The sequence below is a fragment of the Phascolarctos cinereus genome, unplaced genomic scaffold (genome assembly GCF_003287225.1).
Source record: "Phascolarctos cinereus isolate Bilbo 61053 unplaced genomic scaffold, phaCin_HiC Scaffold_4;HRSCAF=312, whole genome shotgun sequence".
Classification (NCBI taxonomy): domain Eukaryota; kingdom Metazoa; phylum Chordata; class Mammalia; order Diprotodontia; family Phascolarctidae; genus Phascolarctos; species Phascolarctos cinereus.
Genome location: NW_027555847.1, coordinates 18,514,137 through 18,540,071, shown reverse-complemented (window position 1 = coordinate 18,540,071; position 25,935 = coordinate 18,514,137). Strand labels below are relative to the sequence as shown.

At 50.6% G+C, this 25,935-nt stretch overlaps 2 protein-coding genes across 4 annotated transcripts in view; one reads left to right on the top strand and one right to left on the bottom strand.

Moving 5' to 3' along the window:
• Positions 1-12,967, top strand: part of NT5C3A (5'-nucleotidase, cytosolic IIIA) — an 82,022-nt gene extending 69,055 nt beyond the window's left edge. For all 3 annotated transcript variants that reach the window (XM_020968992.2, XM_020968995.2, XM_020968993.2), the window contains 3 exons: positions 7,097-7,259; positions 8,198-8,398; positions 9,685-12,967. In XM_020968992.2, the coding sequence (XP_020824651.1) occupies positions 7,097-7,259; positions 8,198-8,398; positions 9,685-9,786 (466 nt within the window). In that variant the 3' untranslated portion in view covers positions 9,787-12,967. The remainder of the gene's footprint in view (positions 1-7,096; positions 7,260-8,197; positions 8,399-9,684) is intronic.
• A 5,223-nt stretch (positions 12,968-18,190) lies between these two features.
• FKBP9 (FKBP prolyl isomerase 9) overlaps positions 18,191-25,935 on the bottom strand; it is a 34,693-nt gene continuing 26,948 nt past the window's right edge. Inside the window, exons 8-10 of the mRNA XM_020968970.2 lie at positions 21,010-21,155; positions 19,721-19,884; positions 18,191-19,286 (exon numbers count right to left, since the gene is read on the bottom strand). Of these exons, the coding sequence (XP_020824629.1) occupies positions 19,110-19,286; positions 19,721-19,884; positions 21,010-21,155 (487 nt within the window). The 3' untranslated portion in view covers positions 18,191-19,109. The remainder of the gene's footprint in view (positions 19,287-19,720; positions 19,885-21,009; positions 21,156-25,935) is intronic.

Here is a 25,935-nt window from a genome sequence, read left to right as displayed (position 1 = left end):
AGTGTACCATCATGTCATCTGCAGAGAGGGATAGTTTTGGAGGCAATGATTGCCTGTCTTCATCCCTTCAATTCCTTTTTCTTCTCTTATTTATAATTATTTCAACTAGTTTTGTAATTGATTCTCCAGGATTCTCTAAGTCTACCATCATATCATCTGCAAAGAGGGATAATTTTATTTCCTCATTGCCTGTTCTAATTCCTTCAATTTCTTTTTCTTCTCTTACTGCTATAGCTGACATTTCTAGTCCAATATTGAATAATAGAGGTGATAATGGACAGCCTTGCTTCACCCTGGATCTTATTGAGAAGGCTTCATCCCCATTATAAATAATGCTTGCATTTGGTTGTAGATAAATACTACTTATTTGAAGAAAAGTTCCACTTATTCCTATGCTTTCTAGTTGGGTTTTTTTTTTAGTAGGACTGGGCATTGTATTTCCTTAAAAGATTCTTCTGCATCTATTAATATAGTGATGATTTTTGTTGTTTTTTGTTATTGACATGGTCAATTATGATTATAGTTTTCCTAATATTAAACCCGCCCTGAATTCCTGGTATAAATCCCATCTGGTCATAATGTATGATCTTTGTGATATATTGCCATAATCTGGCTAGTGTCTTATTTAAAATTTTTGTTATCGACATTCATTAAGGAAATTGGTTGGTAGTTTTCTTTCTCTGTTTTTGCTCTCCCTGGTTTTAGGTATCACAGCCATATTTGTGTCACAGAAGGAATTTGGTAGGGCACTTTCATTACCTATGTTGTTTTGGGGGTTTTTTTGTAAAAAAAAAATTATCTTTAGCGTTCTTTTCTTTTTAAATTTTGAGTTCCAAATTCCTTCTCTCCCACCTCCTTCCCCACCCACTGAGAAGGTAAACAGTATGATATTAATTATGCATGTAGAATCATGCAAAACATATTTCCACATTAGCCATATTGCAAAAAAAGGGCAAAAAAAAAGTTAAAAAATTTACTCCAATTTGAACTCAGAGTTCATCAGTTTTCCCTCTGGAGGTGGAGTGCATTTTTCATCAGAAGTCATTGGGAATTGTAATTAGATGATTGTGTTGATCCGAGTAGCCAAGGAGCCACATCTTTCACAGGTGATCACCATTACCACACTGTTGTCACTGAGCACAGTGCTCTCCCGGGTCTTCTCACTTCACTTGGCATCAGTTCACAGAGGTCTCACCATATTTTTCTGAAACCACCTGCTTGTCATTTCTTATGTTACATCCAGTCCCATCCATCACAATCACATGCCATGACTGGTTCAGCCAGTCCTCCACTGATGAGCATCCCCTGGATTTCCAGTTCTTTGCTGTATTTTCTGTATGCATAGTTCAGTTACACTGAGTAAGTTACATTTCAGTACACAGCTGAGTGTGTATATGTAGTCTTCCTTCTCTGAACCAGTTCCAATGAGAGTGAGGTTCGAGCATTGCCTACTGCCCCACCCATTTTCCCCTCCACTCTAAAAGCTCTTCCTTTCACGGCTATTTTATGTGAGTTAATTTCCTCCATTCTACTTTTCCCAGTGCATCCCTTTTTCTTACCCCTTCACTTGTTTGTGGAGATCATTCCAACATAATCTACTCACACCCATGTCCTTTGCCTATGTGAACTCCTTTTAACTGCCCTAATAATATGGTGTTCTTAGGAGTTACATGTATCATCTTCCTGCATAGGAATGTAAACAGTTTAATGTTACTGAGTCTCATAAGAGACATAAAATTTCTCTTTCATGTCTACCTTTTTATGCTTGAGTTTTGTGTTTAAAAGTCAGATTTTCTATTCAGCTGTGGTCTTTTCATCAGGAATGCTTGAAAGTCCTCTACTTCATTAAGTGTCCATTTTTCCCCCCAAGGTATTGTACTCAGTTTGCTGGGTAAGTTATTGTAGCTACCTTGCTTTCTGGAATATCTTTTAATGTAGAAGCTGCTAACTTGTGTAATCTTGACTGTGGCTCCTCAATATTTGAATTGTTTCTTTCTGGCTGCTTGCAATATTTTTTCCTTGACCTGGGGGCTCTGGAATTTCCTACAATATTCTTGGGAGTTTTCATTTTGGGATCTCTTTCAGGAAGTGATTAGTGGATTCTTTCAATTTCTATTTTACCTTCTGGATCTAAGATATCAGAGCAGTTTTCCTTATAATTTCCTTATAATTTCCCTTATAATTTCTTGAAATGTGATGTCTAAGCTCTTTTTTTTTTTATCATGGCTTTCTGGTAGTCCAATAATTCTTAAATGATCCCTCCCCCAATCAGTTGTTTTTCCTGATACGATATTTTACATTTTCTTCTATTTTTTTTTTCATTCTTTTTTGTTTTATTGTTTCTTGATGTCTTGGTAAGTCATTAGCTTCCACTTTGCCAGTTCTAATTTTAAGAAGTTCTTTTCTTCAGTGAAATTTTGTGCTTCTTTTACCATTTGGCCAATTTTGTTTTTTAAGGTGTTATTTTCTTCAGTATTTTTTGTGCCTCTTTACCTAGCTATTTATTCTTTTCTTAATAATTTTCTTGCATCATCCTCATTTCTTTTCCCAATTTTTCCTCCACTACTCTTATCTCTTTCTTTTACTCTTCCAAGAATTCTTTTTGGCCTTATGTCCAACTGCATTTTTTTAAGGCTTTGGTTGTAGCTGTTTTCACATCATTATCTTCTACGGAGTTTATGTCTCGGTCTCCCCTACCACCATAGTAGCTTTTTTATGGTGTAGTTCTTTTTTTCTTGTTTGCTCATTTTTCCAGCCTGTTTCTTGACTTGGCACTTTATGTTAAAGTTGGACTCTGCTCACCTGGGATGGGGGGGGCATTGTGCCAAGCTTCAGGCTGATTCTGTGCTACCATTTTCAGAACTAGTCCTAGGAGTCTGCAAATTTGGGTGTCTCCAGTGTGGTGTGATCCTGGGAAAGGTGTGCTCACAGCTCTCTTGGCCTGTGCTCTGATCTTTACCTAGGAAGGGCCCCTGCTCCCCTGCAGCTACAAGTTATAGTGTTTCTCTTGGTCCTGGAACTGTGACCAGGGCCCCTGCTCCCTTGTGACTGAACACAAGGCCTCTTTTCCACCTTGAAACTGTGACCCAGAACTGTGTATGGACAGTGGAGTTGCCAGTCAGCATTAGCTGCACCCAGTGCCTGCAAAGGGTCCCCTGTAGTTGCTTTGTAACCTGTTGTCTGACTCCCATACCATCTCTGGGCTAAGAGTTCCCGAAGCTGCTGCTGCTGCTGCTGCACTCTGGGCTGGTCCCTACCCTGTGTCAGAGTTCCCCTGCCAACTTTCTAATTTGTCTTAGGCTGGAAAAATGTCTCACCCTGACTTTCTGTTGGCTGTGCTGCTCTAAAATTAGATTTGAGGTGTTATTTTAAAGTTGTTTGGAGGGGAGTGTTGGGAGTTCAGCTGGGGCTGTTGCCTCTAATCCATTATCTTAGCACAGTCCCCCCCAGTTTTTACTTGTTTTGTTTTGTTTTGTTTTTCAGATAGGTTATACAGTTTTGAGATTAGCTGTTCTTTAAATGTTTGGTAGAATTTACTTGTAAATCTGTCTGGTCCTGGGGATTTTTTCTTAGGGAGCTCATTTATGGCTTGTTTGATTTCTTTTTCTAAGAGTTATATAAGTATTGTATTTCCTCATCTGTTAATCTGGGCAATTTATAATTTTGTAAATATTCATCCATTTCACTTAGATTATCAGTTTTACTTGCATGTAATTGGGCAAAATACCTCCTAATAATAGCTTTGATTTCATCTTCCTTAGTGATGCATTCATCCTTTTCTTTTTTTATATTGGTAATTTGTTTTTCTTCTTTTTTTTTAATCAACTAATGGTTTGTATATTTCATTGATATTTTTTTTATAAAACCTGCTCCTAGTTTTATTAATTCAGTGTGTTTCTTTTTACTATCAATTTTATTCATTTCTTTTTTTAATTTTAGGATTTCTGTTTTGGTGTTTAGGGCTTTTTAATTTGTTCTTTTTTTAGTTCTTATTTTTTTAGTTGCATGCCCAGTTTATTAATCTTCTCCTTCTCTTTTTTATTGATATAAGCTTTTAGAGATATAAATTTTCCCTAAGGACTGCTTTGGTTGCATTCCACAAATTTTGGTACATCGTCTCATTGTTTTCATTATCTTTAATGAAATTATTGATTTTTTTATACTCATTCTTTAGAATTAGATTAGTTTCCAATTAATTTTTAATCTGTGCTTCCAAGGCCCTTTTTTGAATGTAATTTTTTATTGCATTAAGGTCCTAGAAGGGAGCATTTAACATTTCTGCATTTGATTGTGAGGTTTTTATGCCCTAATACAGTCAGTTTTTGTAAAAGTGCAGTCTACAGCTTAGAAAAAGGTATACTCCATTCTGTTCCCATTCAGTTTTCTCCAGCTCTTCTCAGCTTCTTTCTTACATACTTTATAGTTAGATTGATCTCGTTCTGGGAGGGGAAAGGCGGGCTTCTCCACTAGTCTCTTTCTTCCTGTGACTCATTTAACTGTTCCCCACATGCTACATTTTGAATAGCAGATCGCTTTAATTAGCAGAAGAGAGTGAGGAGTCTTTCTCTGCTTGTTGCTGGAAGCAGAAGTAGGAGTAGGTGGCATGTGAGGAAACATGGCCACCACTGAGAGCAGTGCGGGCAGCTTTGACCGGTGGTGGGTGCCTCCCACCCCTCCTTGGGGTTCTTCACGCTGCAAATCAGCTTTGAGGTAGAGGCTTTTCAGTGATGCCAAGGTCCTTTCCAGCTCTGGTTCTTTTGGTCTTATTTGACTTTTTTGTGACCCCATTTAGGGTTTTCTTGGCAAAGATACTAGAGTGGTCTGCCATTTCCTTCTGCAGCTCATCTTACAGAAAACTGAGGCAAACAGGGTGACGTGACTTGCCCAAGGTCACACAGCTTTAGTAAGTGTTTGAGGCCACATTTGAAATCATGAAAATGAGTCTTCCTGACTCCAGGCCGCCTGGCTGCCCTTGAATATTGGATATCGAGTCTCAGTTTTAGAAAGGAAATCCTTGAATTGGTGTCCCCTTATTTTGCTCAGGCGCCCGTTTGCAGCTTTCTTACCAAATTAAAATCTTGATGGCATTATTCTTTTATGAAAGCTTCCTCATGTCTGGCAGGGCCTGGACTCAGGGTCCTCAGGACTCCCTGTGGCACAGAGGTGACCCCAGGAGGATCACACTGAGCAGCTGTGCCAGGCCAAGGGACTCTTCTGATGGCCAAGGACCAGCCTGGCCCAGTGCAGGAGGGCTCAGTCTCTTGGGGGGGAGGACAGAGGGGATGCCAGAAGCAGAGATGTTGTTTGATCCCTGACCCCTAAAACTGCCTACTGAAGGCCACAGGAGTGGTAATCAGCACCGGTGGAGGGAGTTCCCACACCACTGAAATCAGAGATCTCTGAAGTCTGAAGACCGGATGAGGATGAAGTGTGTCTAGCAGAGTGGAAGGGAAAGGCTCGTTTAACTGCCGTTTGTCAATAGAAGATTGTTCTCTCTTCTGCATTCCTAATATTTTTTAGTGTTCTTGGGAAAACTAGCATATGTTAAAAGGTTTATAGGATCATAGATTTTGTAACATATCATTTAAATAGGGCACAGCTTCAGGGGCAGACAAGGCAGCAAGCTTGTTGGGGTGGGTGGGAGGAGAAGAGGGGAGGGAGAGAAAGAGAAAGGATGGAAATAGAGAAAGGGAGGGAGAGGTGAGAGAAAGAAGGAGAGAGAGAGAAAGGGAGGGGGAGACAGAGAAAGGAAAGAGGGAAGGAAGGAGGGAGGAGGAGGGGGAGAAACAGAAAGGATGGAAATAGAGGAAGGGAAGGAGAGGAGAGAGAGAGAGAGAGAGAGAAAGGGAGGGGAGAGGGAGTAGGAGAGGGGAGGGAGAGAAAGAGAAAGGAGGGAGAGGAGAGAGAAGGAGAGAGAAAGGGAGGGGGAGGGGGAGGAGGAGAGGGATAAAGGAAAGAAAAGGAAGAGAGGGAAGGAAGGAGAATAGAGGGGAGGGAGAGGGAGAGAAAGTATGGAAATAGAGAAAGGAAGGGAGAGGTGAGGGGGGAGGGAAGGGGAAAGGAAAGAGAAAAAAGAGAAGGAAGGAGGGAGGAGAAGAGAGCGAGTGAAAAAGAAGGAGGGAAGGGGATAGAGAAAAGAGGGAGAAAAAGAGGACATGGGGAAAGGAGAGAGAAAGGGGAAAGGAAGGGGGCAAGAGAGAGGGGGAGGGTTGGGAAGGAGAGGGGAGTAAGGGGAGGAGAGGAGGAGAGAGAGAGGAGTCAGGAAAAAGAAAGGTGGGAAGGAGAAGGAAGGTAGGGCAGAGCTAAGCTCCAGGTGAGGCCCAGCTCTGGCTGGGCTGGCTAGCATTTAGCATGAGCTGTTGGGAGCTCTGAGACGTCGGCTTCCCCTCCCCCATAGGCAGTGGCTGTTCCAAAAGGTGTTGCCAGGGGCAGCTGTCAGTGAGTCGTTTTTTATCATCTGCACCCCTAGCACAGCTACTAGCTTGTGGCTGGAGCAGGCGCCTGCCCTGCTGCAGAACAACCAAAGCCCTTTCTGGATGCAGTATTCTGTAGATGAACATGGATTGTAAATCACAAAAGGTTCCCAAAAAATAGGCCCTCAACCTCCTGAGATGGGAAGGAATTATGGCTTGTCCCTTCCCTTTCACTGCAGAGGCAGTGAGCTGCAGGGAAGCACTGGACTTGAAAGCCCGGGAAGCCTGGGTTCAAGTCTGGCTGAGGGACCCACTCACCCTATGTGAGCTTCTGTTTAATGGGAGGTACCTGCCCCTTAGGACTGGTGGGGGGATCTGACAGAGAGAGAGAGAGAGAGAGAGAGAGAGAGAGAGAGAGAGAGAGAGAGTGTGTGTGTGTGTGTGTGTGTGTGTGTGTGTGTGTGTGTGTCTGTGTATGTGAGTGTGTGTGAGTGTGTGTGTGTGTGTGTGTGTGTGTGTGTGTGAGAGAGAGAGAGAGAGAGAGAGAGAGAGAGAGAGAGAGAGAGAGGGAGAGAGAAAGAAAGAAAGAAAACTGCTTGGTAAAATCTCAAGCATCATTCAGCCTGCATTAAAAAAAAAAAGATTTAATTACATAAAATCGATTCCGTCTCCAAACTTTGCAGGGAAGGCTATGAACATTTCTTTGACAAACTCAAAGAACATAACATCCCCGTGTTCATATTTTCTGCCGGTATTGGAGATGTCCTGGAAGAGGTGATCTGCCAGGCCGGGGTCTATCATAACAACATCAAAGTCGTGTCCAACTTTATGGATTTTGATGACAATGTAAGTAGACTCCATTTCTCCAGCTGTGTGGTATAAGGGAAATGGTGTCTGGGAGAGCTGGGGCCAAATTTTTAATAAAGTAAATGCATCCGCCTGCTCTCCACCCAAAGGGCAGAACTCACACGGCCCATGCTGGCGGTTTTGCCAAATGAAGATTAGTCATCTTTTTGGTGCTCTGTCAGCTCCAGAAAACTGTACCAGAGCTCTTTACTTAATTTAAAAAAAAAAAGACTCACCTTTTATCTCTAAACCATAGATAAAATATGTCAGGGGTGAGATAGAGAGCTTCTTTCAGAGGAACTTACTTTCTTGGACTCAAGAAACTTTCTGTAGTTGGGGAGGAAGAGAAAGGGGAGAATCCCTGCTCTGAGACCTTGGGTTCTTCAGTACAGATGAACAAGCCAGGTAGGGAGAGATGTAGTAAGCACTCACCACGTGCCCAGGCATGGGGCATGCAGACTGTATCCACAGTCCTGCCCTCGAGGAGCTTACGTTCTCCTGGGGAAGACGCACCACCAACCCCAGGCTGATTTGGCATTCCCATGGGGTGGCCGGCCAATGGGATTCTGTACCTCCAATTCACCCCACAACTCCACATCCTGTGAATTTGGGGTGATCTCTCTAAGTGCTTTGAGAATGACAGTGATACAGATGAAGGGTGGATTTCTCCCTCCGTGAGGGAAGGCTAGCAGTTCCTGTGGGGTGGCTGTTTCCACCGTGCCTTGGTACAGGCCAAGGTTCCTGGGGCTGACTCCTAGGTTAGCTAGTCTGGTCTCTTGTATCACAGAGCCCTGCCTGGCCTCTCCCCATATCCACCCACAAAACACTGCATCCCCGAAAAGCCAGGCTGTCCTCCAGAGCAGCAGACCAGGCGGCTCATGGGGAAGCCCAGGAACAGGAAGGCGTCCCTCTGACGGAGAACGTCTGCCTTTCTTTAGGGGGTGATTAAAGGATTTAAGGGAGAGTTGATTCATGTGTTCAACAAGCATGATGGTGCCCTGAGAAACACACAGTACTTTAAGCAGCTGAAAGACAACAGTAACATCATCCTGCTAGGAGATTCTCTGGGAGACTTGAGGATGGCAGACGGTGTGGCCAACGTGGACAACATTCTGAAAATCGGTTATCTCAATGACCGTGTGAGTACCCAGAGCCACGATGCTCCTTCTTGTCATCTCTAAAGCCCGGGTGTGATCTGTGGGGTGCAGGGGGGGGCTCTGATGCTCGTGCCACGGAAGGGGCCATCCCGGGTCTCTTGGCAAGCCTCGATTTGACCCAGCACCATCACTGCCCAAAGTCCATTTCCAGAAAACAGCAATACACGCAGGATGGTAAGTCAACCAGCGAGCATTTTGTGAGCACCTGCTAGGTGCCAGGTCCTGGGATACAAAGCCCTGTCCAGAAGGATCTTACATCCTGGCAGGAAGACAACACAAACACCCGTGAGTGATCGCAGAGCATAGATACAAGATCAATACCAGGTCTGGGGGTGGGGCAGCACAACAAAAGCTGGGAGAGCCCAGGAAAGGCTTTGTGAAGAGCATGGCTCTTGAACTGAGCCTTGAAGGAAGCTGGCCTTTCCAAGAGCCCAGGTGAGGAGGGAGGGCATTCCGGGCATCGGGCTCAGCCGGCGCAAAGGCGTGGCGGTGGCTTGTGTGTAGGAGAGTGACAAGGCATCAGCGTGGCTGGAACGTGTGGTGCCATGGGAAGGCCGGAAAGGCCGGCAGGGGCGGGGGCTCCTAGCTTCCCCCTTCTCTGCTCCCACAGCCCCTCCCACCCCAGGTTGGGTCCTCAGTCTTCCCAGCAGGCCGTCCTCTGCTCACTAGGGAAAGTTATTTTCCTTAGGCTAGTGTGAGCCCGCTTCCCTCTGACCTGGAGGACCGAATAGAGAATCCTCTTCGTGGCACCACTCCAGCCACGCTGGATGCCCACACCGGGGGCGCTGCCATCCCCTCCCTGTCTTGTCTGGGCGTGGAAGTTGTGCAGTGTCTCTCTCCGTTAGACTGCGGCCTCCCTGAGGGCAGTGGCTGTTCTTGCCTTTCTTTGTAAGGCACTCAGCACTGTGCCTGCACGTAGTAGGGCTGAAAAACTGACTGGCTTGTGTCTCCAGGGCTCAGCACATAGTAAGTGCTTCATAAATGCTTGTCGACTGACTGCCAGCCCAGCAGAGGAGTTTACATTGGACCCCCCCTCCGCCTTTCCCAGCTATTTTTTAAAGATGGCGGCAGAGTCGAGGCCTCTCAGCCAACGAAGGCCGAGGTGGTTCCTGTGGAAGCAAGAGGAGGGAGGGGCTGTGTTCTGTTTGGGGAAGGCTCCTCGGTGGCCAGGTGGCCTTAGGGCAGTGACTGCCTGAGCCAAAGGCCAGGAGACCCAGCCTGGCCCGCCTGGCCACTCACTGTCTGGTTTGTCTTTGCTTGGCCCCTAGGTGGATGAACTCTTAGAAAAATACACGGACTCTTATGATATCGTCCTAGTGAAAGAGGAATCCCTGGCATTGGTCAGCTCCATCCTCCAGAAGATCCTCTGAGCAAGTGGCAGGCAGGGAGCCTTCCTCCCTGAGGACGCTGGTGGCCTCGCTCCTCGCTGTCCTCCGGCCTGGGAGGCTCAGCTTCCCATAGCTTGGCTGCCCTCTGATCATATTCCAAATAACATAGCGACTCCATCAAGGGGATGCTTTGAAATAAAAGTCTTTTCACCTTTCGCCACACTCCCAGCCACAGATTGCAAGAACTCACAAAAAGACGCAAGCCCCGGGAAAGCCAGATTGCAGAAACAACTGCCTCCTTGCCCTCCCTCTCCAGAAGTGGATTGCATTTTCATTTTATCATGGATGTTTTAAGGAATGTCGTAGTGTGTGTTGTGATTCCCAGGGTTTGAGTCATATCTGTTGTTACAGGGGGGATGCTCAGGTTTTAATGTTGCCTTTTTTGTACATTTTGTGTATTCCCCCACCAGTCAAGACAGCCTTAGCCAGGCATCCCGACTGCAGCCTGCGGCAGAACTGACTCTAAAGTCATATAGCTGATCCTCAGGGTAGCCCGATTCGCTGTGTCTGGTCAGTCATTCTGGTGAAATGTGACGGCCCACGATAGAAAGGCCAGCCCGTGGTACCCCTGGGGAAAACCCTGGGCTGGGCCTGGTTTATATGGGCACACCAACAACTAGCAGTTTGAGGCGGCGGGAAAGGTGCTCAACTTCAACTCTTGATGGAAAAGAAAATGACCAGGGTCTCTGGGGTCAGGTCGTCATTGGTCATGGTTCTGGGGCTGGAAGGGAGCCTTGGAGACCCTTGCATTTTACTGAGGTGGCATCTCGGGCCCTCAGGGAGTGACTCACGGAGCCAGGCTCTGCAGTTGGGGCCCCCACCTCTGCCGTCTCTGCTGGACCAGTGGCCGGCTCGTTGGACCAAGATTCTGTAAGCAAGGTGTGGTCACCAGTTCCTGAAAAATAACCGCCAGGGGAGGGACAGGAGGAGGCCAGAAGTTTCTGAGTCCTTTGAAATTCAACAATAGCTTTTCCCAGAGAAACAAGGCTGTAAATGGTGGTTAGGTTCCCAGATCAACGCACGTGATTGTGTTTGAGCTGTAATGTGCTGAAATGCCATCCGTTTGCCGTGGAAAGAGGTAGAAGAGGTACTGTCGGAATGCTTCAGAACAGGGCAGAGAATAAATTTCAGATATGGTTAGCTTGAGCATCAGTGCCTCAGACGGGATCTCATGATGAGAAACATATATGAACTGTGCACATGTGTGAAAAAGCATCGAGCGTGGATTAGTCTGGCCAGCCCTGGAGAGGCACAGAGCGCAGCAGCCACCATTTTGGAGCGGACGTGGAGGGCTTCAAGCAGAAGCTTGTTGGGGCAGTGATTGAAGGGAGTCCTAGACAGTCAAGTTGGAGCGGCCTTCAAGGCTCCATGCTTCCCTCTCCTTTCTCCTTCATCCATCCAGCTGCCAGAATCCTCGTGCTCGTGTCGCTGCTCTGCTCAGAAAAGTCAGTGGCTCCCTAGGACCAGCGGAGGAGAGGGGGAGTTCCTTTGACTGAGGCCCAGGAGGTGAAGGGATGTACTTGTCCCAGGTCACCAGCAGGATCCCCGCTCGAGAGCTGGAGGCGACCTTGGCATCCGTCTGATCAGCCGTGTCCCACTCTCCATGACCCCCTTTGCGGTTTTCTTGGCAACAATACTGGACTTATTTGCCGTCTCCTTCTCTAGCTCATTTTACAGATGAGGCAGCTGAGGCAAACAGGGTGAAGTGACTAGCCCAGGGTTACCCAGGCAGTGTCCGAGGCTGGATTTGAACCTGGGAAGATGAGTCTTCCTGCCTGCAGCCCCAGCACTCTGTGCACAATGGCACCACCTAGTGGCCCCCATCTAATCTACCTCCTTGTTTTATAGATGAGACCTATGTTCCCCAGGGAAGGGGTTACTTACCCGGGTCCCTCTGGTAGGTGGCCTTTGAACTCACATCCTGGACTCCAGAGCCACTCTTCTTCCCCGCTGTACCAAACTGCCTCCTAAGGTCCTCCAAGATCTCATGGGAGCCTTAGGGCAGCACTTATTAAGCATCTACTGCGTGCTCGCCCTGGGGCTAGGAAGGCAAGAATCACCCTGCCCTCTGGAATCTGCCCCCTCCCCCTCCCCACCCAGTGGCCCATTGCTGAGGCCCTAGGAGAGCCCCAGGGTCAAGGTTAGAACCCTGCAGGCCAGGGGTTTCCCAGTCCTCCCAGGGAGGAGCAGCCTGGTGGAAGAGCACAGAAGCATGTCACTCCCCTGCAGGCTTTTTCTCAAGGTGAGCTTGCTGTGAGGAGCTGGGGCTTCCGTGCTTTCATTCCCAGGTCCGCCCTGAACACCCAGATCTCTCTGAATCTCAGCCACCTCATCTGTAAAATGGGCTTGGTGATAATAATCATAGGCCCTACCTCACAGGTAAACCCTGAGTGCCAAAGAAAATGGAAGTGGGCGGGGGGAGTGTGCTTCGGTGTAAGAAGCACAAGAGGGGAAGCCTGGTCTACAGACCGCCTTGTGCAGGAGTGGATAGGGCTGAGGAGAGCACAGGGTTAGTGTCAGGAAGACCTGGATTCGAATCCTACCTGAGACATGCACTACTTCTGTTGCATCTGTAAAACGGCTTGGAGCCCCCAGGTGCCCCAAGTTGACTCAGAGACAGCCCCTCATGCACTGGAATCTGCAAAGCACTTTATGCATCATATCTCCTTGGACCCTCATAGCTCCAGGGAGCACCAGGAAGGAGGTGATGGTGGTTCAGCCACGTCCAACTCCTCAAGGGCCTGTTTGGGGTTTTCTTGGCAGAGATACTGGAGCAGTTTGCCATCTCCTTCTCCAGCTCATTTTACAGATGAGGAAACTGAGGCCAACAGGGTGAAGTGACTTGCTCAGGGTCACACAGCTAGATTTGAACTCAGGTCTTCCAGACTCCAGGGCCTGTGCTGTATCCACAGTGCCACCTCACTGCCCTACAAGGAAGGTATTTGGTGGGTTTTTATTCCCATTTTTACTGATTCTCCAAAAAGGCAAAGGGACTTTCCCAAGGGCAGAGATGCTGGTGGCAGAATTTGAACCCAGTCCCTACTGACTCCAGATGAGGGCTCTTTAACCTGTACCACACTGTGTTGTTGCACACTGGCATTCTAATTGTGTGTGTGTTCAAAGGGGAAGCCTCATTGAAAAGAATAAAAATGGCATGTGTTTCGCTGTGTCTCATTCATTGACTGGCATTCGTGTCTCCTTCCCTCCTGCCTTTTATTCTGAATTTAGGCGATTTTGCCCTAAAATGAGGACAATGGGTTGAGGAGTCAGAGCTGAAAGAAACCAAGTGGACCAACTCCTCATTTTATAGATGAGAAGACTGAGGACTGGCCCAAGGTCACCTGGTAAGTAGCAGAAGTAAGATTTGAACCCAGATCTTCCATTCTGCCATCCTGGAGCTGGTCCTTCGGCAGGGTTCCAGGTTTCCCATGCTCATTTTACTCAAGAGAGGCTTTTTTTTCAAAGGCTGGACACTGGCCTGAGCCTTGGCCTCGAGTCACAGGAGCCACTCTCACCATTCCCAGCTGACGTGGGCCAGACCACGAAGGAGGGAGCTCGAGGCCAAGGCTTCCACTGTTCTGAGGGATTAGTAATTGTCCCATTCCACCTCAATAATAAGCATGGTGCTTTCATGGAGTTACAAATAGAAGGGACCTCCCAGATCATGGTGTTTCATCCCCTCATCATAAATGACAAAACGCGGGCCAGACAAGTTAAGCTGCTTATCCAAAGGCACACAGCTAACCTTTATCAAGCACCTCCTAGGTGCCAGGCACACTGGGCCAAGGGCAGCAGAAAGAAAGGCAGCCCCTGCCCTCAAGGGAAGAAAACAGGGAGCTAAAAAGTGAGGGGGTGTACCCTGCCCGGTGCAAAGTGCAGAGTCCAGAGCAGAGCTGGAGGACGCACAGCCTCATCCCGGGCAGGACCCTTCCCTTCTCTCCCGTTTACGGCCCCAGACCCTGCTGATCGGCGTTCCTTCTTGCACCACCTACTCCAGGCACACCCAGACCTTTCTCCTTCCCTCCCCTTTTCCTGAAGCCCCCCACCACCGCAGCGTTCCTTCGTAAAGAGCTTCTTACTCAGATGAGGTTTCCCTGGAGCAGGCAGCAGAGACAGCTAGAGTGCTGCCTATTGACTGAGGAGCCAGAGGCATCCCCGAGCTGATCTCCTCTCTCCACCTCTGCCCCCCATACCCTTGGGGGTCACGACCCAAATCCTATCCTATCTTCAATAACATTTATTAGTTCAATAAATAGTTACCAAGCACCTCCTGTGTGCCAGGCACTGTGTTAACCTCCTGGGATACAGACAGAGGCAAAGACGGGCCCTGCCCTCATGGAGCTCACAACTGAAGAGGACGAACTGGAGGGAAGACCAGCCCTCCCACTTTACAGATGAAGAAACTGAGGCTCCCCAAGTCTAAATGACCTGCCCAAAGTCACGCTGCTGTGGTCCTTTTCCAGTCTGGCACGAGCATAAGTTCTTTGAGAGCAGGGACTGTTTTTATCTTTGTAGCCCCAGTATGGTACAATGGGTAGCACCAGCACCACACAGGAAGACCTGGGTTCAAGTCTCACTCCTGATGTGGGATTGTTTCCCTGGGCAAGTCACGTACCCCCCTCAGTGCTAAGCAGCCCCAGAGGGGGTCCTGCACCCTGAGGCAATCCTTCTGGTTCAGACTGTCAGCGCCTGCATTGGGGGGAGCCTTATTTGGGTAGCACATGAGTGACTGTGCAGAAAGGAGATTAAAGCAGCCGCACATGAAAGATGACGGGAGAGGGGGACGGAGGCAAAGGGAAGGGGAGAGAGGGCACAGCTCAATGGGAGGTGGGCAGCGCTGAATGGCTCCCAAGCTCCTATGAAAATGGAAAATGCTGGTCCCAACTTAGAGGCAGGGCTTCCAAGGAGGAGGGGCTGGGGCCTGCAGGGAGGGGAAGAGCATCATGCAGAGGAGAATGGGGGGAGGACCATGATCCCACCAGAACCTAAGATGGGGGAGGCTCCTGCTGAGAAGAGGGGGGAGGAAGAGGAGGGCAGGGAGGGGGAGGAGGAGGAGGGGGAAAGAAAGAGGAGGAAGGGGCTCTGCCCAAGGGGTCCATGCACAACAAAAGGTGGAACTCCTGATCCAATTTTTGTATGCATTCATTTAATTCAGTGTCTCCCCATAAGCCTGCCAGCCCCTTGAGGACGGGTTTTGCCTCTCTGTCTAACCCCGACACTCAGCACAGTGCCTGGCACACAGTAGGTGTCTAATAAATGCTTGTTGACTGACAGGCCCCACATGGGCCTCATCTGCAAAGCAAGGCAGTTGCAGATGTACGGCCCCGTCCAGCTCCAGAACTGTGCTCCACACGAGTTATCCCACCCCCTCCCTGTACGCCCTAGCCATCTTTGCCCCTTTTCGTGAAATCCTTCCCTCCAGTTCTTGGTACCCATGAAAGCCAGCTCCATAAAACATGAAGGGGAGCCGACTTCCCTTTCGCTGCTGTGCTCCTAAGCTGTCTGAGGTGGCTTCCCCTTTAAAGGCCTCTCCCGGTATGGGAGAAGCCCTAAGGCCTCACTTAATGGTCTTCATTTAAAGCAAAGCCTCAACTCTGCCTCTGTAAAGCAAAGATGTCACCAGAGATCTGCGCCCTTAGGAGAAAGAGACGGCCACCAGCATCAGATGTTTGCTACCTATCTGAAACCAGCTCCAAGAGGGCAGTGGGCGGCCTCCCCCCCCAAGCTTCTAGCAGTGGGTTTCGGGCATTGCATTCTCTTAATTAGAACCCTCTGAGTTTCCAGGGAAGGAACCTGAGAGAGAGAGAGAGAGAGAGAGAGAGAGAGAGAGAGAGAGAGAGAGAGAGAGAGAGAGAGAGAGAGAGAGAGAGAGAGAGAGAGAGAGAGAGAATGAGCCTTGGCATCTGCGGAGGGGCCCCAGAGAGCAGCCCCCCGCTTGAGTCTGGGAGGCTGTCTGAAAAACAAACCCATCTCAAAGGGAAGGAGACTGAGCTCTCTCCCCTGCCCCCCTTCCACCTCCTTTTCTCCAGATGATCCAAACAGCTCTGCCAGAAATCCAAGTTTTCTCTGGCTGAAGGAAAACAAAAATGCAGCTTTCTCAGAGCAGTGTTGTGTCAATGGGGGCCGCTTTCTCTTCGTTGCTGCACCAAAATCCACTGGCATTTACAAACATATTTAAGATCGTGAAAAGTAGGAAATGGCAAGGCAGGATTGGAACCCTGGTCATCAGACCCCAACCCAGGCATGCTTCCCACTCCACCTAGTTTCCTATTTATTTCATAAATATCCTATTTATGCCAAACTTGAACTCGGGGCCTGAAAATCAGCACTTTAGAAGTCATTTGGTCCCTTTACAGATGAGGAAATCGAGTCCCAGAGGAAGGAAACCACCCCGACAGCAAGGGGCAGAGCCAGGCTGAGCGCCCACTTCCAGGGTCTGTTAAGGGTAATATCTTAGGAAACCCAGCTTCCAATGGAGAGGCTGTGTTGGTGAGGAGCACGCAAGGTCCGAGTTCCCCCTGCTAGGCAAGAGTCGGCATCGGTAGAGAGCTTCACGGTGGCCACAGGTGGGCACCGTGGGCATGGTGGGAGACTCGATGACGAGGGAAACTAAGCATGGCCACGTGGCACGGGGGAAGTGAAGACCATGTGGTCCAAGCCCCAGTTCTGCTCCAGACTGGGGACTGGGCGTGCCATTCCTCTTTGTGGGCCTGTCTCCGTATTTGTAAAGTGAGGGAGCTGAGGTCTTGGGTATCAATGAGGCCGCCTCCCTTCCCTCACAGAGCTCACTGTGGAGGAGGGGAAGGCACCAAACAGCCCTCAGTGACACAGTGTGGTGGAGCCTGGGGCGGGGGAGGGAGAGGGCGGCAGTAAACGCCCAGGAAGGACAGATGTGGTCCACGGAGGAGTCACGAATGAGCATTGCTTAAGTCAAACTGAGACCCAGGAAAGACTAGCTTAAAAGGGCCAAGGTCTCCCACTGTGCCCAGCCCTGCCTCACTTAAACCCAATCACTTGCAAGTCACAGCATCACCTCCCTGATGTCACGGGTCCTCTTCGAAAAGAAAGGGCAAACAACTGTCAGTAGCATGAGCTGCCCCACTGGGACCCCACTGGCCAGTTCCAGTGCAGCAACGCTCTCTCACCTTCCTTCCTTCCCTCCCTCCTTCCTGTCCCTCCTCTCCCTCTGTGCACATACATACCCTTACCTGTGGGTACTCTGCCTAAAGAAATATGAATTTTGATCAATAAAACCTCGAAAGATATCTCGGGGTTTATGAGCTGGATTTCTTTTTTAAGAACCAAGCCTTAAACGTAGACCACTGACTGGCCAACAAGAAGTCATTTTTTGGGCCCTGATGGCTCAGAGTGAATGGTAATAGCAATTTTTCAGTTTTGACCAGAAACTCTGAGGGTCTTTCCCTCCCAGGTTGACTTTTTTTTTTTTAACTAACTAAAAGAGGCCATTCTCTGCCTCATTTCTTACCTAGCCTTAATTACTGAATGGGCATTGCTTCAGTCAAACTGAGACCTGTTAAAGACCTTTGCTTAAAAAGGCTAAGGTCTCCCACTGCATCGTGGGCCTTCTCCAGTCGTCCCGATCCATATCTGGGCACTGGACCCAGACGGCTCCGGAGGAGAGAGTGAGGCTGGTGACCTTGCGCAGCCCGGCCTCACTTCAGTGCAATGCACTTGCATGTCACAGCATCACTCCCTGTGTCACGGTCCTCTCTGAGAATGAAGGACAGACAACACCGGGGTCTGTGAGCTGGGCCTTGAGAATGGGGCCGGAAGGGATCCCTTCCCACCTTGGGCACAGGAAGGGAACAGGGCAGAAGAAAACCCCAAAGAGGAGCCAGTGGTCTCTCAGCTGTTCCTTTTTATCACATTGTTTTCATTCCTTTCTAAGGAACCGAAATGACCAGTGTTCCAGACCTAGCTTCCAGGGCTCAGCAGCCTGCAGGAGGGCTTTTGTTCACCAATCTTATGCAAATGTTCTGATTGGTTCCATTTAGGATCTCGAGCCAATCATAGTAACTGAGAGAGCCAGCCAAGAGTGCCGAGCGGGGCACAATGAACACGGAAAGAGGCTGTGGGAGTCTGGACTGGGAGGCCCGAGGGTCTGGGCTCACCACTCTCCAGCCTCCCCCCACGCTGCAGAACAGGCCCTGTCTTCTCCTGCCCTCGCACTTTTGCTCAAGCTGTGCCCTCTGGAATGCCCGGGCCACCGGGAGGCTAAATGATGGCCCCGCCTCACACAGCCACGCCTGGGGCTTCTGCGCTAAGCTCTGTCCTCACACTCAGCGGGAAAACACCTTCCTCAGCCCCCCCCAGATTGTGCCCCATCGCGGGCGGCCTCCCAAGAAGACACACTGCCACCAGAAAACCTCATTCACTGTTTTATGTAACAAAAACTCTGCCATCAGCCCACGGGGCACGGCCCGGGCCCAGCATTCTCATGGTCTGCTCTTGAGCTACACTGGGATGCAATGCCATCACACAGTCAGATAAACGGCGGCAGCCCAGGGCCTCTGGGAGTGGCCAGCGCTCTCGCCCAGTTTTCACTACATGAGATGAAGAGGCGGGCACAGCAGAAGGCTCAGGAATCATTCGCGCTTGTCAGAGAAGCGGCTGATGAGGACAGGCTGGTGTGAGGGCCAATGGCTTCCTGTGCCAGGCAGACGGGCACCGGCAGGTGGCTGGTCCTTGGCGGAGGGCAGCCACACACCAGGGTCTGTGAGCTTGGACTGAGGGTCCCCCAAGTCTTGGTGCCACTGGAAGCGTGCACTAAGCCTCGGGGGACATGGATACCTGCGTCTCCCCAGGATCGGCCACCTCTGTCATTCCTGGACTTTATCTTGTGCATTTAACAACAGGCTTGTGAGGAGGGGGCCATCGACTTCAGGGGGCTGGGGCACAGCAGTGGGGAAGTAGCCCTGCTCTACAGAGCAGGGGAGGAGGACTCTGGCCCCAGGATTCATCACTGGATGACCACGAGAGGACAGCCCGACCTGCAGGACGTAAGGACCAAGGAAGCCAAAGGGCTGCCTTAGGGGAGGCAGGGGGCAGACTCTCTGGGACCCAGGACCAGGATTCCAGGCTCTGGGGGGGCTGGCTGATACCCTGGAGGGGGCTCTCTTCTGCTGACTTTATACATCTAGAGAAACTTCTAAACAAAAAGAAACTGGAAGTTAGAAAACAAAAGCAAAAGTCTTTACACAGTAGAACTCTGGGGCTGATGTCCCTCTTCACCTCCCACCCACGAGCCGCGCCATGGAGGTGACAAGGCGGCCCCTCTCCCTTGGTCACAGCTCGTCATGTCTGGCCTCCTGGTCTTTCAGCTTAAATTCTTCTGCCGTGACTTTGCCGTCTCCGTTCCGGTCCTGGTTGGTGAACATGTTCTTCACGATCATGTCCGCATCAAAGCCTGGTGCGAGCTTCCCCTTGCCGGACGCCACCTGGGCATGGATGTATTCTGAGAACTGCAGAGAAAAGGAAGGGGGAGCCTTTGTTCTATGGCCAACAGACATGCCCTGACCCAAGCCGCCCCCCCCAGTGTGGGAGGACAAGAGTGTGGGGCCAAACCCAGCGAGACTGGGGCAAGTCACTCCCAGAACCTCGGTCTCCTCATCTGTAAAATAAGGGGTGGGACTGCCTGACCTCGGAGGGTGGCTCTCGCTCTCCAGGCCTATGTGAAGGGGCTACCCATGGAGGAGGGACCGCTCTCCTCCCACTTGGTCCCATAAGACAGCTGCCAAGGGCAAACTGAGGTCTGACGACAAGAGAAATGTCCTTGTCAGCATCGCCATCCAGGCGTGGAGCAGGCCACAGCCCGCCCCAGCCTGGAGGCCTCCCCCATGGGCAGCCTACAAGGGGGCCCCTGGTCCACCAGGCAGGGGCTGGCCCCCCCAGTTACCTCCTCCAGAAGGACCTCTCCATTGCCGTTCTTGTCGATTTCTTCAAAGAGGTTGGGGGACACCTCCTCGTTCCAGATAAACATGTAGCCTTCAGGCAGGCCGGACACCAGGTCAAGAAGTTCAATGTCAAAGACCAGCACGGCACTCCCTGGCACCTCTCCCGCTGTGAGAACAAAGAGCCCGCCCCAGGGGCACAGATGTAGTCAGCCACAGGGAAGTTCTGGTGGAGGAACTTATAGGTAGCTTATAGCACAGTAGACCTGAGTTCAAATCCGGCCTCAGACACTTAGTAGCTGTGTGACCCTGGGCAAGTCACACAACCTCTATCTGCTTCAGTCTCCTCATCAGTAAAATGAGGACCATAATAGCATCTCCCTCGCAAGGCTGGTGCGAGGACCAAATGAGATCACATTCATGAAAGTGCTTAGCACCTAGTAGGTGTACATATGTTTGTATATAAATGGTTCTTCCCTTCCCCCAATGCAAATCACAACCCATCTTTGTCCTGGAGAGCTGCCGGATGCAGGCAGAGATTGAGTGGATTACCCGGGGTCCCAGAGCGAATATATAGGCCAGGTCTAAACCCACATCTTCCAGACTCCAAGCACAAAACTGCACCTCCTAAGCTGTGGACCCCCCAAGCAGCAGCATCTGTTAAGTGTCTACAGGGTACCAGGCCGTACTAAGTGCTGGAGAAAGAGGACTAACTGACCAGGCCTGGTCCCCAGGTGCTTACACTCTGACAGACCAATTAATGAAACAGGATCGTACAAAGACCTAGGGCATCCCTTCATCGGGACACGACCTCCCTAAACCAGCAAGAGGGCTGCCCCAAGCCTTCCTGGGCTCCACGGCTCGGACCTCGTGGGGTCATCCTCATCTAGTCCTCAATCTTCCAGGATTTCCTATTTGAATAGAGAATGTTTGGGAGCTAAAGGCCTTCCATGGTCATCGGCCCACAACCCCAGGAAAGAGAGGGGCTCAGCCATGTGGCATCCCATAGGGGTCCCAGGACTGCCTGCACCCCCGCAACTGGTCACGACTGTGGCTTCGGGAGGTGAAAGTCATCTTGGCTGAACACACTCTTTTTTTAAAGGGTCAGTATCGACAGCATTTGCAGGACAAGGCTTCGGGAAGCTCATTTTAACCAAATGCTAGATATTTTTACTTCCAATTTTAAGTGGAAGATAAATGAAGATTTAAACATCATACCTACCCTCTTCCCCTTCAGAAAGGAATGAACAAAGTGATACCCAGGGCCGACCTCCCCTCCCATTCCTTCACTCACCCACTCCGGCCTCCCCATAGCCAAGGTGGGGTGGGATGACGACCGTCCGCTTCTCTCCCACACACATGTCTCGGAGTCCCATATCCATCCCCAGCACGACCTGTCCCGATCCCAGAACGATATTATAGGTTTTGCCCAAATTAAGTCTGAAAAATGAAATGGAATGTTCTGTGTTGGCAACTTGTAAATCTGTTCACAAAAAGTCCAACCCTGTGGCGAGCACTCCTCTGAGGATTCTTGTCTGGTATTTATTGTCATCATACATGACGCCGTCCTCAGACCCAGCCGACACTGAGCCAACCCCCTCATTTGGGGCCCCCTGCCCCTACGATGACACCCCCCTTCCCCTGAGGGGGCCAGGCCCCGAGCACATGGGCAGAAGCCCAGGGCTCCCTCCTCCTTTTCTCCAGCACGGGCCTCAGTGCAATCTCGTGAGGCCGTGCCATCGGGGCCAGGAGATGCCCCCCAGCACCAGGGGGGCTCTGTGCTGGTGGCCCTGACCTTGAGCACGTCTAAGTCAATGACCCAGGCTCCTATGCCCTGGGGTTGGGGAACACAACAGTCATGTGGGGAAAGTGAGGGGCAGAGAAAGGGCTGGGCCTCAGGGGGTCATCACACAGGGCTTTGGGGGGGGTTCCTTTTTGGATAGACGGAGGTGCCTCTAGCACTGAAAGTCTGGCACCCCACATGCCCAGGCCTCCTGGCCACAGGACATACCCTGCCTGCCTCAGGCTACAACCGTGCCTCCTTGGCCCCCAAAGCAAGAAAAGGCCGCCAGCCCCACAGTGCAGCGAGGGCACAATGAGGAAAGCACTAGCCTTGGAGGAGGGAAGATCGGAATTCAAATTCTGCCCCTGGCCCTTCCTTCTGTGTGTCTCCAGGCAGTCACATAACCTCTCTCAGCCTCAGTTTCCCAATCAGTAAAAGGGGGATGATAACAACAGCTGTGAAGTTCAAATGTGAGCGCACACGTAAAGTGCTGCAGACCTCACAGTGCTGCCTCATCTCCGGCTGTCCTATCCCTGATCCCCAGACCCTCAGAACAATGTGAACGTCCCTCCAAGTGGTCAGTCAGTCAACAAACATTTATTAGACACTTACCCTGGGCTAAATTCTGGGGATTCTAATGGAAGTGACAACGTGTAAATTAGAGCACAAGCTCCCTGAGGGCAGGGGCTGGCTTTGGATCTTTTTGTATCCCCACAGCTTAGCACAGTGCCTGCCATATAGCAGAGGCTTAATAAATGTTTGCTGATCGAATGAATGTAAATAACCAGATATATACAGAGGGGTCATGGGCCAGGGGAGGGCAGCGTACCTGCAGAAGGTCGGGTCAGAGCTGAGTCTAGAAGGAGGCCAGGAAAGCCAAGAGACAGAGGAGGGAAAGGAGGGGGAGGAGGGGGAGGACCCCAGGCCTGGGAGACAGCCAGCACCAAGACCCAGCACCCCCCCCAACATGGCGGAGCTTTCCTCCTCTTCCTCTCCTCCTCTCCTGCCATGGCAAGGACACCAGAGGGGTCCATCGCTCCCTCCCATGCTGGGGGCCAGCCTGCCATCTTTGTCCACTGAACATTTCTCTGATGACATCCTTTCCTGCAGGTCTTCTGGGCAGCGCCCTCTACCACCTCTCCCCATGCATCGCACCACCGTTCTCCCGTGACCTCCAAAATCTCTAGTGCACAGATTCACAGCCACACAAGAGGGGCAGAATCCTAGAGGTAAACATTGCCAGGCAGTTCCCCAAACACCTGACTTGTCTACCGGCAGCTCCTGTCCAAGATGCTAAAGGACACGCTCCGCAGGACATCCAAAGTGGACGACAGGCCTCTGGCCTTTCCTTGGGAGATCGTCAGGCCAAGCTCCTCTGATCGGTTATGGACTCGGTGGAGCGAGCACAACATCCTCCATGACCTCGTGGTGCCTGGGTCTCAAGGAGCCCCCTCTGAGCCCTCACGGTGATATGGAGTTGACCTTGGGCTCTTGCATACTCGACTGGGGTGCAAGCTCAGGCATCACCTAACCTGCTAAACAACTTCAAGTCTGTTCCCAAATACAGGCCAACTCAGCTTTCCAAGGACTCACCTGGGCACAGAGCTCGGCGCCAATCTGGCGCAGAGGGCTGGGCCTGGGTTCAGGAAGACCCACATTCAAATCTGGCCTCTGACACTTCCTAGCTGTGTGACCCTGGGCAAGTCACCTAACTGCTCTCGTTTCCTCAGCTGTAAAGTGGGGATCACATTAGCCATCTACCTCCCAGGGCTTTCATGAGGACCAAAAGAGATCATTTTAAAACTCTTCGCACAGTGCCTGGCAAGCAGCTTAATAAAGGCTTCCTTCCTCCCTTCCTCGCTCCTCCCTTCCTTCTCTCCTCTTTCAATCTTTCTCTCCTCCTTCCTTTTTTCCCTCCTCCCTCCCTCCTTTCCTTCCCTTCTCTCCTTCCTTGCACTAGGCAATGACATCTGTGCCCATGGCAACTGTTCTAGTCAAGATTCAGAGGGAAGACTAAATAACCAGAGGCCCCAGGGACATGGTGCTTTCAGCTCTCCAAAACATTTCCCCTCCCCCCTCTGAGATAGGTAACAGAGGTCTGAGGGACCTTGTTTACCGACGGGGGTCAGAGAACTGGGAGAGAGGGTCAGAGGCAGGAAAGAGGCAGGCCCAGGATCCCCAAACGGGAGGGCTCACACCATACACGGGAGCTGAGCTGTTCTGGCAAAGAGCAGTCTGCAGAACCTGCTCACCTCTGCTGCCCGCTGTCCTTTCCTTCTCTCATCAACTCTGGTTGCAGTTTTCTCATTCGCACCATCCTCCTCCCAGCCCCAAACCAGTTTCCTTTCTTTTACTACATTACAGACAGGTCCCATTTGAAAGTATTACAGTGGAGCCGATAAAGTGTGTGTGAGTGTGTGCGCCAAATACAGAGGATGCAAAGGAAACCTATCATGCTGAAATGGGCCTCAGCAACTATTTGGACCCTCAGCTTTGGGGCAGATGCCAAGGTGCCACTGGCTGACAGGCTGCTCTGCCAGGAGCCCCCTGTGCCAAAGAAATCACAAGGCCAGCCCTAATTCTTCCACAATTCACATCATCATCTCAGCCCTCCTGAGTTACGGCTGGCCACCTGTCCCACAGGATGGCTTTTGTCCAGCAGAGCTTGAACTGGCTTTATAAAAAGCCCAGGAACCAAAACGACTTTGGCTCAAGCAGGCCGTCCACTTACACAGATCATGATCCTCAGGAGCCTGGAGAAGTCTCGGCTTCAGAAGCCGTGAGTGGCAATGATGCCGAGCCGGTGGCCCTGGGCACCATGCCTGGGAGCTCTGCTTGGCCTTGCAAAGAGAGGCCTGACAGCAGGGAGGACTAGGGACAATCCCTCCTGTGCCCGGGGAGACGTGGAGGCTAACTGCTCCAGAAATCAACCTCGATTCTTCAGAGTTCAAACTGTATTTAATTTTTTAAAAGGCGTGCAATGCCCTCTTGGCCAGGCCAGCACATCTTTCTGCAAAACAAGGAACTTGGACTGGGTGGCCTGCACAGCATCATGGCTCTAAAGTTAGACGAGTACCAACAAAACCCAGCAGGGAGAGCTAGAAAGAGAAAATTCCACGTAAAGTGTCTGCTGACAGGACAAAACGCCTGGGAGCCTGGGGGCTAGCACACACTCAGCAACTACGTGAACACATTCCAAAAGACTCTTCACACAAGTGATGACAGAGCTGAACACTTGGGGAAACAATAACTGCCTGTGGGCAGACCAAAGCAACGTGACAAAAGGGACAGTGTTCCCCCACTGATCTTTGTCCCCTTGGCCAACCTGCCGGGCCCAGGAGGCAGCTCAGAATCATTTCAATTCATGCTCTGCTTGGATGCTGGCCGTTTGTAGTTTGCACTCCGAATCTGGGGAAAGCTTCGTCCAAAGCCTTTGGCGGCTAATGCGCTGGGAAATGCTCGTGGTGTTACACATCAGTGGCAGCTCTCTTACGGTTCATTTCCTCTGACTTCAGGTCATTCTTCCTCTCACCTTTCGCCTTCTCCCAAAATCCAAGTTTTACTTTTAAGGGAGTCTCCTTTGAAACACTGACGTCCAATCACGCTCTCTGGGCTGCTTGCCATACCAGATGCTGCTGCCCTGGCGTCCAGCTGACCGTGAAAAATGACCTTCTTCCTCGTCACAGGCCAGACCCTGCTTCCGTTACTTAAAAACACAAGTTTAAGCCCCAAAGAAGCAAGATCTCAGGGAATCCATCTCATCCTAATATTTCCAGCCACATACAAATGAAGCTCAAGGCATACAATGGTGTCACAAACCCCAAGTCACTGTGGACTGAGACTCCCCTGAGAATGCTGTGAATGAACTACACGTGGCTCAGATGGAAAGGGGGCACCCCATCCCCGCTGTCAGGAAAGGCTCACTCCCCAGGGCCACGGTCTGGCTCCTTTCACGTCACAGGACCATGGCACAGGCAAGGACATTCATTATCAATCCCAACTCTAACCTGCATCCTCCTGAACACTGGCACAGGGCCACCCGGCCTTCTCAGGGAGACGGCCATGACCTCCCTACCTCCTTCCCCAACGAGCTCCCCTACTGGTGGCAGGTCAGGCCCCTCGTTCTGGCCGCTCCTGTAGCCGCGCTCCTGTAGCTGCTCTACGACTCTATGTCCTAAGGAATGACGGGGTGCTGGTGGACAGCGCCTCAGACCAACTTTTGAGGAGCAGGGGGGTGAACTGAAAGAACACTGGCCCTGGCACTGAGAAGCACCCCAGTGTAAGCATGAGCTCTGCACCTCAGTTTCCTCATCTGTTTCCCCCACCTCAATGGGCAGCTGTAAGGATCCATCTGAAAACCTCTGGGGGCCACATCAATGCCCACTGCTGCAACACCCGCCAACCAGTGCACATCAGCACACGTGCATGGGAAGCTTC